The following is a 16,661-nucleotide window of genomic DNA, read 5'->3' as shown; positions in this document are numbered from 1 at the left end:
TGAATGAATGAATGAATGAATGAATAAATAAATAAATGACTGCTCCTTTTACCGGGTGCTTTGACCTATCCCCATGGACACGTACCTCTTTACTGTATGAGATATTTCTTTCTGCTGTTTCAGGACCAGGTGGGCCAAGGAATAAAGGACGATCTTCTGGGATGTTCTGGGGCTTCCTTTTGATCTCATTGCCCTGCATTGATCAAAGATGAAATGTAGCAAGGTGGACATTTCTCCAAGATGGGGATGGGGGTTTATACGTCACCTACTACGAGATGAACGGCATATAAATTTTATGGGGAAAAATTATTTAAAAATATTTTATATACAACTCAAATAGAATCTTCTATAATTTGGCTATATCCATCTTCCAAAAAATATATTTTAAAAGTGTTGAACATTTTTAAAGTAGGTGGATGAACTCTCCTTTGGAATCAATGGAATTATGACCTTATTTAGCATTTTTTTAAAAACTAAAACAATAAATAAAATGAATCAAATTACTAGCAAATTTATAGCACCTTACACATGACCATGGAGATGTCTTTGGACAACACAGGCTCTTTGGCTTTGAAATAGAGACGAGCAGCTCCCCCTAGAGTCAGGAACAACTAGCACATATGTGCATTTACCTTTACATTTATAGATTTACTGTACTTTCAATATGCAGATTTATTGGATATGCTAAAACTGAAGATCGGCACATGATTCCTTCTTCATGATTTCCCCTGTCTGCACATTTATGACAGAGGCCAGGCTGAAAAATATACTGGCCCAGTTTCCCAGAGAGGTTTTGTTCTTTTAACTATGTTGGTTTTTCAACCTGGATCTTCTCAATCCGATTCCATTTCTTCAATAATGTAAAAAGCACTTTGCTTTTACTTTCCTCTTTCATAAATCATCTTTATTTATTTTTTATCAATGAATATATATATATATATATATATATATATATATATATATATATATATATATATATATTTGTTTTCGTAGGTTTTCACGGGTATATGTATGTAGATTGTTCTGAGTTCGGGTTTTGCCCCGTGTAATATTTTGAGTGTCTATGCGACGTTTCGGTGAAATCACATTCACCATCATCAGGCTGAAGTTTTGAGCTTCTTGCTGTTGTAAATATGGAATATTTACAACAGCACGAAGCTCAAAACTTCAGCCTGATGATGGTGAATGTGATTTCACCGAAACGTCGCATAGACACTCAAAACATTACACGGGGCAAAACCCAAACTCAGAACAATCTACATATGTATGTATGTATGTATGTATGTATGTATGTATGTATGTATGTATGTATCAAATGTTTTTAGATACATACAGAATATAGTTGTCGGCTATGAACAAATTAACTGCCTTGAAATGGTCCTGGGCTGGGCCTAGAGGCAAAAAGGAGCTGTGACGTTCCTTCAATATACCAGGGTGATCCAACATTAAAAAAACACACACACATATATATATACACGTATTAGAAATTGGAATTTAATTGGAAATTAAATGTAAGATTTACAAATATAATATATGATATAAATGGTTATACTAAAGATACTTCTTATTTACATAGTTTGAGAAATATATTGATACAAAGAATTTTATGTATTACTATGTATAATACTACTATTTTCCCAAACTCCTTGATTTTGTATCCTCTCCCCTTACCCTTTTTCTCTTTCTGTTTATACTTCCCTTCCCCCCCCTTTTGTATTAATAAATAAACTGTATTTTTTTTTTTAAAAAAAAAGCACTTTCCTGATAGCTGCCTAATTAATGCTGCATGTTTAAAATTGACTGTTTTAAAATATTTGTAGTTAACTAATTTGGATACCAGCTTTCCGAAAAGGTGAGCTATATCTTTTTATTTTTTTTTAAAAGTTTACCATTCTCATATTTCACTCCAAGTAAATGTAAACTTGCATCATTAGCCAGAAAAACGGTGGAAAACTGAGACGAGCTGATTGTTTCAGTCAACACTATCTCTTTATGGAAGTATTTTTTCCAAATTGAATTCTATTCATTTATTATAAAGAATGTTGGGAATAGGGCAATTGGCATTGTGATTTGCAAAGAAAGCTGTAAAATATTTGCATCTCAGGTGAACTTAGCCCAGACAGTTGGAAGTAAAGCTTTGCATTGGTCAGTGCAGTGGTGGAAACTCAACCCGATGGGAGAATCAAAGTGCAACAGCTAAAGTCTTTTTGTACGAAGAAGTATCTGAGCACTTCTGTTGGCTTTTAAACCGAAAGCATCTTGCTCACTAATATCATAAATGTCTGAAAAACCTTCCACTTTACTAAGATTTGGGGGGCGGGGCGGCGGGGGCTGCTTATTGGTGAATTTCTCCCTGCCTTCTCAAGAAATTGAAACAATCCATTTCTGCAAAGCCCTACCGTAACAAATACAAAGGTTGCTCCCAGGCAGTTACAAATTTTACAACGGAAGCAACCTTGTAAAATACACCACACACCCCTTATTAATCATTTACCTGCGAGACATCTGTATTCAGGTTCCCATCCGCCCACACACCAGCAGCATCCGAGGTTATCATAGTTGGTTTAACAGCAATAGTTGGCTTCGAGTAAGACAAGGAAATTACGCTCTCATCCTCCCAAGGCGTATTCTCAACTTTGGCTCCGATTCCATTCAAATCCTGCAAGGCTTCACTGCAGCCTTGCTGGTTAAGGGATGGTGCCTGCAGCTGGTGAAAACTTCTGGGACAGAAACAGTTTTTGCAGGAGCCAGGCTTCCAGATGTGCTCCACAAAATCGCTGCACACAGACATTTTCAAGCCCTCTCGCTTCATTTCCACTGCCCTCTGCACCTTCTTCTGGATTGGGCTGGGTAGTTCATTTTGTTCTCCTCTCTACGGCTGGACTGAACAATCCTGGACTTGTAACCAAACTGCAAAGAAAGAGCACAGAATCCATGTTAATAATGTCCTCCCCAGCTCCCAAAGTTGTTTCCCAAGTTCCAATATTTCACATTATTGGGCACCCTCACGTGTTCTCCATTAGTCACAATATTATGTCAGCTTTGTTTGCTCCTCAGAATTATATGCTTTCCCTCCACAGACAGTTTATCATAAGAAAGGGGCAGAGGGACAGAGTTTGCTAACACTCATCCCAACACTTTTCTAGGCTCCAAATGTGTTCCTGTGTTAGCAAAAACTTCAGAAGAAAAGGATTTAGGGGCAGTGATTTCAGACAGTCTCAAAATGGGTGAACAGTGCAGTCAGGCGGTAGGGAAAGCAAGTAGGATGCTTGGCTGCATAGCTAGATGTATAACAAGCAGGAAGAGGAGATTGTGATCCCGCTATATAGAGTGCTGGTGAGACCACATTTGGAATACTGTGTTCAGTTCTGGAGACCTCACCTACAAAAAGATATTGACAAAATTGAACGGGTCCAAAGACGGGCTACAAGAATGGTGGAAGGTCTTAAGCATAAAACGTATCAGGAAAGACTTAATGAACTCAATCTGTATAGTCTGGAGGACAGAAGGAAAAGGGGGGACATGATCGAAACATTTAAATATGTTAAAGGGTTAAATAAGGTCCAGGAAGGAAGTGTTTTTAATAGGAAAGTGAACACAAGAACAAGGGGACACAATCTGAAGTTAGTTGGGGGAAAGATCAAAAGCAACGTGAGAAAATATTATTTTACTGAAAGAGTAGTAGATCCTTGGAACAAACTTCCAGCAGACGTGTTAGATAAATTCACAGTAACTGAATTTAAACATGCCTGGGATAAACATATATCCATCCTAAGATAAAATACAGAAAATAGTATAAGGACAGACTAGATGGACCATGAGGTCTTTTTCTGCCGTCAGACTTCTATGTTTCTATACATAGAAATTCTATGATGATTGTGTGTCTGTGTAAAGGACATGACAAAAAGTTCTTGCTGTTTTGCAGGAAATAACAATGTGGCACATTTATTGCGCAAACAGTGGAGTAAAGCTGATGGGGGGGGGGTTGTAATACTTTGTACATTTTACTTCATCATATAAATATATACAATCAGGTTAAACAGATATTACACATCATTATATCACGAATGTTTCCATTGCATGTATCATGTTGGTGCCAATTCTGTGATCTGGGTTAGTAATGTCATGATGCAAATTACACAGTCTGCCTAACAGTGTTGCTCTCTTAGATTCTGGCATTTTTGACCAGCCACAGAGTTGATGAAGCTTCTTGGGTGAGAAACAAAATGCCTTCAAAAAAAACCAAGAAAGTCCGGTTGCCTCCTGAAAAAGCAACTTTGGGACAACCATGACCTGGATGAGGGTGAATTTCCATAGACATTTAACTATGCAACAGAGTTGATGCTTCCTGTATGCATTAATTCAAAAAATACAAACAGCAATTTCTTGGTTTTTTTAAAGCTGCTGTTTCCAGTACAGATAGGGCTCATTCAGTGACTGACTTATTTAGTGACAGCAAATAGTAAATAACATGGAACATTAACTTTGCAATCAATTCTCCCATTTACGATATTTGCATGTCTAAAGCAAAGAAAAGCTAGAGTAAGTTCAAAGGCACAACTGCATTTCACTTAGTGGCTGCTCTTCTTAGGTTAAACACTTAGCTTAGTGTTTAGGCTGGTGATTATGGGAGTTACAGTCCAACAGATCAAAGTACAAGACAATTATAAAAAGATTGAGGGCCTGTGTTCCAAATGGCAGTTCTTTGTCGAGCACACAAATATGCATCCATGTCTTGGACTGTAGCTACACCAACTGTAATTTAACAAGTTGGTATGCCAAATCATGATAGCTATTATAAAGCCAGAGCATATAACAACAGAGCCCTTCTTTTTTTCATGACATGGAATTCTCTAAATTTCCTATTATATTATACACAGCCCCCCCCCCCAGAAAATACAGTATAAATTCAAGTAACTAGATTGTCTCCCATGGGTCACTTTTATCTTTCCCATTTCTCTTTTTCATCTTTTCTTCTTTCTCATCACTCCCTTCCACCCAGCACATTTCTACCTGGGAGCCCTTGAAGTGCAAGAGGAAACTCTGCTCCTGTGTAACCCCCCACACGGATGTGTATATTTGGCAACTGATTCCACTTATAGTAGTTTTGTTTGGGGGGGGGGGGATTTTCTCAACTTCCTGGATAGGGAAGCTCTCTGCTTGGTCATTCATGCCCTGGTCACCTCCGGTTTGGACTACTCCAATGTGCTCTAGACATGGCTACCATCAGAAAATATCTGGAGGCAGGATACTTATTCATAGCAGGATATCCTAGCTGTCTGTCTGTCTGTCTGTCTGTCTGTCTGTCTGTCTGCCTGCCTGCCTGCCTGCCTGTCTGCCTGCCTGTCTGCCTGCCTGCCTGCCTGCCTGCCACTCATTTATCTAGATTTTAATTAGGCCACCCTATCAAACGGAACAGGAAGAAACTTTTGTTATGCAATACTGATCCTTAGGAAAGCCTATAGAGCAGTGTTTCCCAACCTTGGCCACTTGAAGATATTTGGACTTCAACTCCCAGAATTCCCCAGCCAGCAAATGCTGGCTGGGGAATTCTGGGAGTTGAAGTCCAGATACCTTCAAGTGGCCAAGGTTGGGAAATACTGCTCTAGAGCAGATGTCAAAATTGCCACATCACATTGCTGTCACATGGCATATTGTGATGGTTTTCCCCCTTTGTGGACCTGGGATGGGCATGGCCCGCGCACGATGCATCCCGCCCACACGTTGCCAGTTTGACACTCCTGCTATTGTGACCCACCAGCAACCCCTGCAGCTGGTAGCGGATCCCATCCGAGACGAGGCCGATTATGTGATGTGCAAGCGGCCTGTGCAGCTGGCACTTGAGTCGGAGAGTGGGGAGGCTGGCGAGGACTCAGTGCCAGAGGCAGAGGTTCAGCCAGGGCCTTTGGAACTTCTAGCACCTCACAGCAGTGCTGTCAAAAAGCAGGAATGGCTACTCGGGAGGAGGTCTCCTCTGGAGTAGGCTTGGAGCTAATTGGCCACTCCCCAAATCTATTTAAGGAATGATGAAGAGAGAAAACATTCATTTAGTAACTGTTCAAAGTTCAAATGTTGCTTACAACCAGTTCTCTCACTTATAACTGACGCAACATCCCTATGGTTATTAATCAAAATCCAGGCATTTGGCAACTGTTGTGGTTGGCTCTGGCCCAGCTCCTGCCCCAAGGAATGTGGAGGTGGATGCAGAGGAAACATCAACATGTCATAGGCCTGTTTTATTGCCGACAGAGTCAGGTAGTGCAGTTTCCTCGGACGAAGAAGAAGGTGGGAGTGACTTGGAAGAGGGGGGCTTGGCACACAGCCCAGGAAGCCAATCTCCATTATCTTCAGTCGATTCGGATGAGGAAGTGTTAGACCCATGCAGGCGCAGACCAATTGAGGGCATATTACAGGAGATAAGAGAGGCCACCTGTGTTTGGGTGGGGCTCCAGTAATTAGTGCTGCTGATGTAAATAGCAGCATGCTGGCTTGGCCGTTGTGGAAGATTATCTGATCATTGTTTCTTCAGGACTGTGGCCTTGCTGTTTCCAGACTTTGTTTGTTGATTTTTCACGACTTTGAAACGAAAGCAGAGCAAAGTGTGGGGGTCTCACTTCGTGGAAGAAGGAGGGCTGTGACGTTCCTTCACAGCTGCTAGCTAAGTATTTAAGGACTGATTAAGGGGATTGTACAGATTACCAGGTTGTTTTGGGACGAGTGCTCTTTGCAATACAAAAAGGGTGCTTTGTTTCTTTTGAATTTTGTGATAAAGAACTTTGTTTTTGAACTTGGGTGTGTCTGAAATTTGTACCCTTGAATTTTCGGGAGACTCATACCATAGAGCCCGGCAGAACAGACAACCAACATGTATTTATCATTATGATTATGTAGTGTCCTGAGGTCAAATGATTGCCATGATTGCGACCTTTCCACTCAGTTTCCTGGAAGCAAAAACCATGAAGGAAGTTGGACTGGGGCTTACAACATGTTAGCAATAGCACTTTTTAACAGAGCCAGCATATTGCCCCCACAATCCGGGTCCTCATATTATCCACCTCGGAAGGATGGAAGGCTGAGTCAACTTTAAGCCGGTGATGAGATTTGAACTGCTGACCTGCAGATCTAGCAGTCAGCTTTTAATGGCCTGCAGTACTGCACTCTACCCACTGCGCCATCTCGGCTCATAGAATAGCTCTTTACTCAGCAATTGCTCAAGACACCCATCAACTTGAAGTCTGACAGAAGCTGTGACATACAACAACCAATAGTGTTTGAGCATTCTCCCGCTCAAACGCTGGACCTGGGTGAAACCATGTACAACTGTCAGTACATAACAGCAACCCTGACCAGCAGTGGAAATACTGGTCCCAATTGTGGTTGTACATCAAAGACTGGTTGACTTCTCATACACAACTGCTTGCAACCAGAAACTAGGGAGGGGGGAAGGGAGTGATTAAAATGTATGAGGAGCTGGTCTGAGAGAATTTCTACACCTCAAGGTCAAATGCTGAGAAACCTCTCAAACACACACTGTTCTCAAAAGAAACTGACTGTATATGATTGGTGGACAATGGACAGTGGGTGGCCCGGGGCAAAGGGATTTTTCCTTAAGGTGCTTTTCATAGGAAAACCTCATAACTGTCTTTGCTTCTTCTACTACACCTATATAGAATTATCACTAAAGCTACACTCTTGGAAAATCAATGTCCCAGGAATTTCTTCTGCTGCAATATGCCAACAGGACAGTTAATACTATCCATATGAAATATGTGAAAATATTTTAGTTTAAAACAAATTTATTGTGGGATTTAAAAAATCTGAATATTTTTGTGTAGAATCCGGGTTTATTTGAATGTGTTAGGAAACTCCAGTGGGGATCCTGACTAGACACTACCTTAAACCCTTCTTATTTAGCATGTTTGCCTGAACTGTTATACAATTAATCATTATTCATGATTAATTCAATAAGTATTAACTACCTATGCATTAAGTACTTAAGTATATAAAGCCCTACATGGCTTAGGGCCAGACTATTTACGGGATCGTCTTCTGCCACATACCTTCCAGTGACCGATTAGGGCCCACAGGGTTGGCCTACTCTGGGTCCCATTGACTAGACAATGTTGGTTGGAAGGGCTGCATGGGAGGGCCTTCTCTGTGGTGGCTCCGGTCCTCTGGAATCAACTGGCCTGGGGCTGTTGAGAAGCATCATCTAGCTCTGGCCAGGAAGAATGAGTGGTTTTATATTTAGGGGTTTTATTGTTTTTAAATTTGATGTACGCCGCCCAGAGGGAAAGATCAATAGCAATATGAGAAAATATTATTTTACTGAAAGAGTAGTAGATCCTTGGAACAAACTTCCAGCAGACGGGGTAGATAAATCCACAGTAACTGAATTTAAACATGCCTGGGATAAACATATATCCATCCTAAGATAAAATACAGAAAATAGTATAAGGGCAGACTAGATGGACCATGAGGTCTTTTTCTGCCATCAGACTTCTATGTTTCTATGTTTCAGAGTCTGAAAGGAGTTGGGCGGCTTAGAAATCTAACTAATAACAAACAAACAAATTAATAAATAATCGGAATTGATTCTAATTTTGACCTCCCCAAAAGAAGAGTCATTTGAGTGCCATACACAGTAAATACTCTATAACTCTGATGGTGAAGCTATGCCCTATCTGCTGGCATGCGAGCGTTGCCCTAGTTCAGTTCCAGCACGCATGTGTGCACCCCGCCATCTGATTTTCGGCTTGCATTTTCACCCTCCCCAGGCTCCAAGAAAGCCTCTGGAGCCTGGGGAGGGCAAAAAATGGGCCTCCTGAGCCCACTGGAAGTCAGGAAACGGGGCAGCAGGGAGGGGCAGCGTCTGCACACATGCAAGGGTGGGGCAGCATATAATAATAATTTAATAATAATAATAATTTATTAGATTTGTATGCCGCCCCTTTCCGAAGACTCGGGGTGGCTCACAACAACGATAAAAACAATATTATACTGGTACAAATCTAATATTTAAAAAAACAAAACGTCATACACACATGCACAGGGGGAATGGGGCGTGGCAGAATTGCATTATGGGTGTGGGCACGCGCACTTTCGGCACCCAAGGGAAAAAAGGTACGCCATCACTGCTCTATAAAGAAACTACTGATTAACATTCAGCTCAGTCCTATAACCCTAAACTAAATAGTAGCTAGAGCCAGCCAGAATATACTTTTTTTTGTTGTTTCCTTCACTTTCATCATTCTAAATTCAAGTAAATTATTGCTTAGTATACTATATACTCTGGAAAATTCCTGCTTTCATTTAAATGATTTTTCCATAGAGATTTTCTCTAGGCACAATAAAAGAAATTCTACAGGTATAATTAGGAATGTTGTTCAGTACAACTTTATTTAATTAAGGCATTTTATAAAACTCTTTAAATATGCTTGCTTACTTTTGCTAACTCCAAATCTTCTTACCCTTCAATTAAGTTATACTGTAGCCTGTTGAATTTTATTTACTGAAACAATAGTTTTAGATTCCTAAATGATGGAGGCCAACTAGAATAAAAATGCTCTTTTCATTCGCAAAAATGTATTAAAGAAAAAAACCCATGCATATGCACATATGTTTATGAATGTCCGCATAACTAGTCACAATAGAAATTTAAGAAGCTCACATTCTGAAGATGATCTGATCATAAGTCCATATTCTGATGAGCCAAAAGATACTTTGCTCTATGATACATTGAAAGAAAAGGGGAAAAGATAGAAACATAGAAACATAGAAGTCTGACGGCAGAAAAAGACCCCATGGTCCATCTAGTCTGCCCTTATACTATTTTCTGTATTTTATCTTAGGATGGATATATGTTTATCCCAGGCATGTTTAAATTCAGTTACTGTGGATTTATCTACCACGTCTGCTGGAAGTTTGTTCCAAGGATCTACTACTCTTTCAGTAAAATAATATTTTCTCATGTTGCTTTTGATCTTTCCCCCAACCAACCTCAGATTGTGTCCCCTTGTTCTTGTGTTCACTTTCCTATTAAAAACACTTCCCTCCTGGACCTTATTTAACCCTTTAATATATTTAAATGTTTCGATCATGTCCCCCCTTTTCCTTCTGTCCTCCAGACTATACAGATTGAGTTCATTAAGTCTTTCCTGATACGTTTTATACTTAAGACCTTCCACCATTCTTGTAGCCCGTCTTTGGACCCGTTCAATTTTGTCAATATCTTTTTGTAGGTGAGGTCTCCAGAACTGAACACAGTATTCCAAATGTGGTCTCACCAGCATTCTATATAGCGGGATCATAATCTCCCTCTTCCTGCTTGTTATACCTCTAGCTATGCAGCCAAGCATCCTACTTGCTTTCCCTACTGCCTGACTGCACTGTTCACCCATTTTGAGACTGTCAGAAATCACTACGCCTAAATCCTTTTCTTTTGAAGTATTTGCTAACACAGAACTGCCAATACAATAGTCAGATTGAGGATTCCTTTTCCCCAAGTGCATTATTTTACATTTGGAAACATTAAACTGCAGTTTCCATTGCTTTGACCATTTATCTAGTAAAGCTAAATCATTTACCATATTGCCGACGCCTCCAGGAATATCAACCCTATTGCACACTTTAGAGTCATCGGCAAATAGGCAAACCTTCCCTACCAGACCTTCCCCTATGTCACTCACAAACATATTAAAAAGAATAGGACCCAGAACAGACCCTTGTGGCACACCGCTTGTAACCTGACTCTGCTCAGAATACTCGCCATTCACAACAACCCTCTGGTGTCTATGCTTCAGCCAGCTGCAAATCCATTGAACTATCCAGGGATTAAGTCCAATCTTCACTAATTTATCTATCAGCTCTTTATGTGGAACCGTATCAAAGGCTTTGCTGAAGTCCAGGTAGGCAATATCCACGGCACCACCTTCATCCAACACCTTTGTGACATAGTCAAAGAAATCAATGAGATTAGTCTGACATGATTTGCCTTCAGTAAAGCCATGCTGATTTGGGTCCAATAATTTATTGTTTTTTAGGTGCTGATTGAATGTAAAAGATGAAGAGTAAAAGGGGGAAAAAGGAAGGGTCAATATATGAAATTGTCAGCTGAGCTATCAATGTACAATGTACATTGTATGCATTTATACAGTGTTTAAATATGTACTGTACATTATATGTAAATATAATGCATTTCAGCTTAGTCTCATTCATTGGCATTGTTATTATGGGGGGAAATGGCTTGAAATTGTAATTTTTCATCTCTTTCGTAAATGGCTCAAAATATGAAGCCCGTTTCCATAGAATAGAAAAAAATCCCCAACCTAATTTGTTGACCTTTCCCCTTTACAAGACATTCAATTTTTGCATCCTTGTTCAAGAAGGATGGAAAAACACAGTAGAGGAACATCATGGAGCAATCCATTCATCAGAAAAATTTCTTTAAAAATGAAATGGCTCTATGTGCTTGTTGCAGAAGCTGATTGCACAAAGCCAAGTGAATTCTTCTTTCAGATTTTCCAAATTCTGCCCGTGTGTCTTTGTGCTTCAAATAATGAACTTTAAGTTACAGAAACATATGAAATAAAGTGTAAGGGAAGGAAAACAATTCTAAGAATTACTCACCATGATGCATACCATTTGCAGTGAAAAAAACAGAGGGAAGCTGAGCTCACCCTGTGAAGTACAGCAGTTCCTGTTTTACGTAACTAAATATGGTAACAATGCTAAAATAATGTGAATCTAACACATACAGAAGGTTAACATCTGGAAGTTCAAGAAAGCACCTAAATAAATAACAGGTATCTGCCAGATTTTGAAACACTAGCTATTTTCTGAAGAGGTGAAAAGATAAGACTTTGCTAAAAGCCCACTATAATAGTTTCCGTACATGTATTTTTTCCACCTTTTTTATGCTTATCTCAATTTTTAGAATCGATTTATATATGTGCAGTGATTGGGGGGGGGGGATTTACAAAACCTACTGACTAATGTATAGTTGAAACAGAAAAATAAATGAACCAACATTTTAGGTCCCTGTCTAGTCACCTGGCAGCAATTGTTATTCACCCCCACCCCAGGTGGATCAGCAATTTTAGAAGCAATTGCTTCTAGTGCTAGGATAGGCAAACATGCTGCATATTAAATTAAAACTTTCTAACAAAAATATTTTGAACATTCACATCTTGTATTTTGTGATCACTGTTTTATTTATTTATTTATTTATTTTATTTTATTTTTTGGATTTGTATGCCGCCCCTCTCCGGAAACTCGGGGCGGCTAACAGCAATAATAAGACAGTATATAATAATAATCCAATACTAAAAACAATTAAAAACCCATTATAATAAAAACCAAACAGGCATATAGACATACCATGCATAAAATTGTAAAGGCCTAAGGGGAAAGGGTATCTCAATTCCCCCATGCCTGGCGGCAGAGGTGGGTTTTAAGTAGCTTACGAAAGGCAAGGAGGGTGGGGGCAATTCTAATCTCTGGGGGGAGTTGGTTTCAGAGGGCCGGGGCCGCCACAGAGAAGGCTCTTCCCCTGGGTCCCGCACATCTGTTGTATTAGTGCAATGCTGACATGATGTTGAATGGCAATTACCCTTTAGAACATCATTGCCCTTCCTAGGGTATGATTGGTTCCTACTCTGTTAACCTTCTAGAAGGCCCTTAAATCTGGTTTTTGTCGCTGGCCAGTGGATTCCATGGAAGTATAAAAGCTGCAAAATGATTGTATTGTTTATAAGTTTGGATTGCGCTCTCCTGTGTATTCACTAAAATTTTAGCTGTTTCGTTGGACTTTAATGGTCATTTTAAATTGCTTTGTTTATTCAATTTGTTGTTCTTGTATTTTAATTCTGTGTGCCACCCAAAATCACTGTGAGATGGATGAATCTATAAATTCGAGAAATAAACGAACAAATAGAGCGCTATGGAGCACTGCACACTAAGACAACTAGACATAAGAACAGCTTTTTTCCAAATGTCAGCGCTCTGCTAAACAAGTAATTCCCTCAACACTGTCAAACTATTCACTGAGGCTGCAATACTATTACTATTAGTCTTCTCATCATTCCTATCAGCCAACTCCTCCCACTTATGACTGTATGACTGTAACTTGTTGTTTGTTTCCTTACAATTTATATTAACACTGATTGTTTCCCGATTGCTTATTTGTACCCAGACTATCATTAAGTGTTGCACCTCATAATTCTTGACAAACATATCTTTTATGTACATTGAAAGCATATGCACCAAAGACAAATTCCTTCTGTGTCCAATCACACTTGGCAATAAAGAATTCTATTCTATTCTGGTCCAATCCAATAAATAATGGAATACTGTCTAATACTGTAGTAGCAAAACTTTTCCTATTTTTCAATAATAGAAGATAGAACATAAACAGTATTGGAAGGAACCTTGGAGGTCTTCTATTCCAACCCCCCTGCTCAACCAGGAGATACTCTACAATTCTTAAAGGGTTGTCCAATTTCTTGAAAACCTCCAGTGAAAGAGCACTCACAACTTCTGGAGACAGCCTGTCCCACTGATTAATTTTGCTCACTGTTAGGAAATTTCTCCTTAATCCTAAATTGGCTCCCTCTTTAATAATTTTCCAGCCATTCTTGTCCTGCGCTTGAGTAGTTTGCAGAATAAGTTGACTCCCTCTTCTCTGTGACAGCCTCTCAAGTATTGGAAGATTGCTATCATGTCATTCTTAGTCCTTCTTTTCATTACATCAGACATACCTAGTTTCCACAACCATTCATCTTAAATCCTCTTTTTTCCTCTTCTCTGCATTCTGTCTAGAGCAGTGATGGCTAACCTTTTCTTCCGCTGGTGCCAAAAAAGTGCACATGCGAATGCTGTCCACGCATGCGTGGGTGACCCCTCATGCTCCCCCCCACCATATGCACTGGTAACCCTCCCAGCCTGCTTTGATGCTAGCAGGTTCGCCATCCCAGGTCTCAGCATCTTTTCTGTATCATAGTAACCAAAATTGGACTCAGCATTCCAAGTGGGGTCTTACCAGTGCAGTGTAAAGTAGGACTATCTCATGATGCTTTTATGCACCCCAAATATTCAAAACAACACACAGAGAATTGGTAGAATTTATAGCATCATAAGGGATTAAGTACTGGTACAACCATCACATTGTCCAATGTATTCTTAATGAATAAAGTACTTCAGCCCTATTACTTCATAATATTTTAATGAGCACCCTCTGAGATTGGTTAAGGCATTCTGTGTGACAGATATGGGGCTATGGTTCACAAATATAGTAATTTCCTTTACAACATACAGTGATATGAGTTTTAACTGGAAAAAAAATCACCTTTTCTTTTAGTTGCAATTCTTCTGTAATCTGTAATAGTCTATTTAAACAGGGTTTTTTTTGCAAGAACTGGTGGCATTTCAATTCCTCCAAGAATTGAATTAAGGCTATATAAATAATGATAATTGATATATTACTAACCAGCTATATTAGCAACCACTTAGTCTGCAGAAAATTTGCAAAATGAAAAATGCCAGTTTAGGGTTTCTGCCACTTCGACATATGCAGGGCTTTCCATTGCATTCTTCCCAACATTCTGTCTTCCTTTATGGCTGATAAGTATGATAAGAGGGGGGTTTTGGCCTATTTTGGGTGGTGGCGATGTTCTATTTTAAGTAGATCTATAGCACCTTCTGCAAACACTGACATTCCTTCCAGGGTATGCTATCTTTCACTCTTTTACAAGAGTGGTATCGTTTTGGCCTCAGAAGGATCCAAGCTCTCACAATTATCTCTGGTGATGAATGAGACCAGGTTGATCTTCATTGCGATGATGTTATTGCTATACAGATACCACAGCCTCTAAGTGTTTCTAGGTTATCGGACTAAGAAGCCAGAGTAGCCCAACCCCAGAATATCTGACATTTTTACATTTCTCTTTTTAAACCTCCCTTGATATAAATTCGTTAAATTCCATTTCAGATATTTTTTTTCTCCATTACTACATTCCAGATTGAAGTAAGACTACCTGATCTCTAATTACTAGGATCATCTTGTCATCAATTAGAAAATTCCACATAAGCTTTCAAGTCTTGTTAAAATTAAGTCAGAGATTAACTCTAGACTCTTCTCATAATTAACAGAATGATTTGAAGTAATTTCTATTAAGCAGATGCAATGCAGTATTTCTGGAATCTCCATTTACAATGTACACATCTCATTGTGGGCAATAGTCAAATTCTCAATTGTTTAATAGTTTCCAGATGGTTGCCATATTATCCTACTGCAGTAATATCATATTGAAATCCAAAAAATGCCTATGGCACTAACTACCATGATACAGTTCTCTTCATATTTTACGAAATTTATAGTACTATCTCCCACAAGATCATACAGTAAAAACTATGTTAGGCTTTAAAAACAACTTGACTCCTTTATAATTTTAATTATTTTAATTAATTTGCTCTCTCCCCCCTCCCCCCCCTTAGACCACATTGCCCTATCCAGAGATATTCACAGGTCCTAATCCTTTGCAGCTTCTTCTCTGGTAATTTTGAACTGCTGACAAGAGCTTACAAAACATTTGTCAGACCAATCCTAGAATACAGCTCGCCTGTATGGAACCCACATTGCATATCTGACATCAACACAATTGAGAGAGTCCAGAAATATTTCACAAATAGAGTCCTTCACTCCTCTTCTCACAACAAAATACCTTACTACGCCAGACTTGAAATTCTTGGTTTAGACAACTTACAACTCGGTCGTCTTCGTTCCAACTTAATTGTAGTTCATAAAATCATATACCAAAATGTCCTACCTGTTAACGACTACTTCACCTTCAACCGCAACAACACACGAGCACGAAATCGATTTAAACTAAATGTCAACTTCTCCAAACTTGACTGCAAAAAATACGACTTCAGCAACAGAGTAATCAACGCCTGGAATGCACTACCTGACTCTGTGGTTTCTATTCCTAATCCCAAAGCCTTTAACCTTAGACTATCTACAATTGACCTTTCTAAGAGGTCTGTAAGGGGCGTGCATAAGCGCACCACTGTGCCTACCATCCCTGTCCTATTGTCTTCTTTTGTTACTTTTTATCATTACTTATCTAATGTTTTATTTGTACAAATTACCACTCTATAATTGTTTGACTAAACAAACAAACAAACAAACAAACAAACAATTTATATACTGTACAATGAATTGTATATAAATAAAGTCCCTGAAGCCTGGGGAGAGCAAAAAATGGGCCTCCCATTGTGTGCTCTGTGTGTGTGTTTATGCACGCATGTGCGGGGGGCTCTGCATGGAATTATGGGTGTGGGCACGCATGCACACAGTCCGCCTCCCCATGGTCCCGCATTTTGGCCCACGAACCAAAAAAGGTTCGCCATCACTGGTAGAGTCTCTGAAGCAGCAATCTTAGAGAGAGAAAATAATACACTACATGTGTTTTCTTCCAAATACGGGACAGCAATACCCCCTAAGCACAGGAATACAGGATTGGATCTAGACAATGTTAAACATGAAATATAAAATTATTTTAATTGCAGGCAATATGATGAAAACCCAGCTAGCCTGCTAAAGAACCAATGCATCATTTCAAATCAAGGTCTGGCTAATCTAACCTCCTAGAAGCAGCCAGGAC

General features: G+C 39.4%; 1 protein-coding gene across 2 annotated transcripts in view; it reads right to left on the bottom strand.

Moving 5' to 3' along the window:
- The window catches only part of PRAG1 (PEAK1 related, kinase-activating pseudokinase 1), a 57,250-nt gene that overhangs the window by 35,311 nt on the left and 5,278 nt on the right, over positions 1-16,661 (bottom strand). Inside the window, exons 1-3 of one of the 2 annotated variants that reach the window (XM_070742172.1) lie at positions 9,671-9,729; positions 2,495-2,910; positions 86-193 (exon numbers count right to left, since the gene is read on the bottom strand). In XM_070742172.1, the coding sequence (XP_070598273.1) occupies positions 86-193; positions 2,495-2,812 (426 nt within the window). In that variant the 5' untranslated portion in view covers positions 2,813-2,910; positions 9,671-9,729. Of the gene's footprint in view, positions 1-85; positions 194-2,494; positions 2,911-9,670; positions 9,730-16,661 lie in introns of those variants that run through there. The other variant, XM_070742171.1, reaches the window with a different exon arrangement.

Source organism: Erythrolamprus reginae, chromosome 2 (genome assembly GCF_031021105.1).
Source record: "Erythrolamprus reginae isolate rEryReg1 chromosome 2, rEryReg1.hap1, whole genome shotgun sequence".
Lineage (NCBI taxonomy): Eukaryota > Metazoa > Chordata > Lepidosauria > Squamata > Dipsadidae > Erythrolamprus > Erythrolamprus reginae.
The sequence above is the reverse complement of the archived record's forward strand: the minus strand, read 5'-3'. Positions and strand labels throughout refer to the sequence as shown.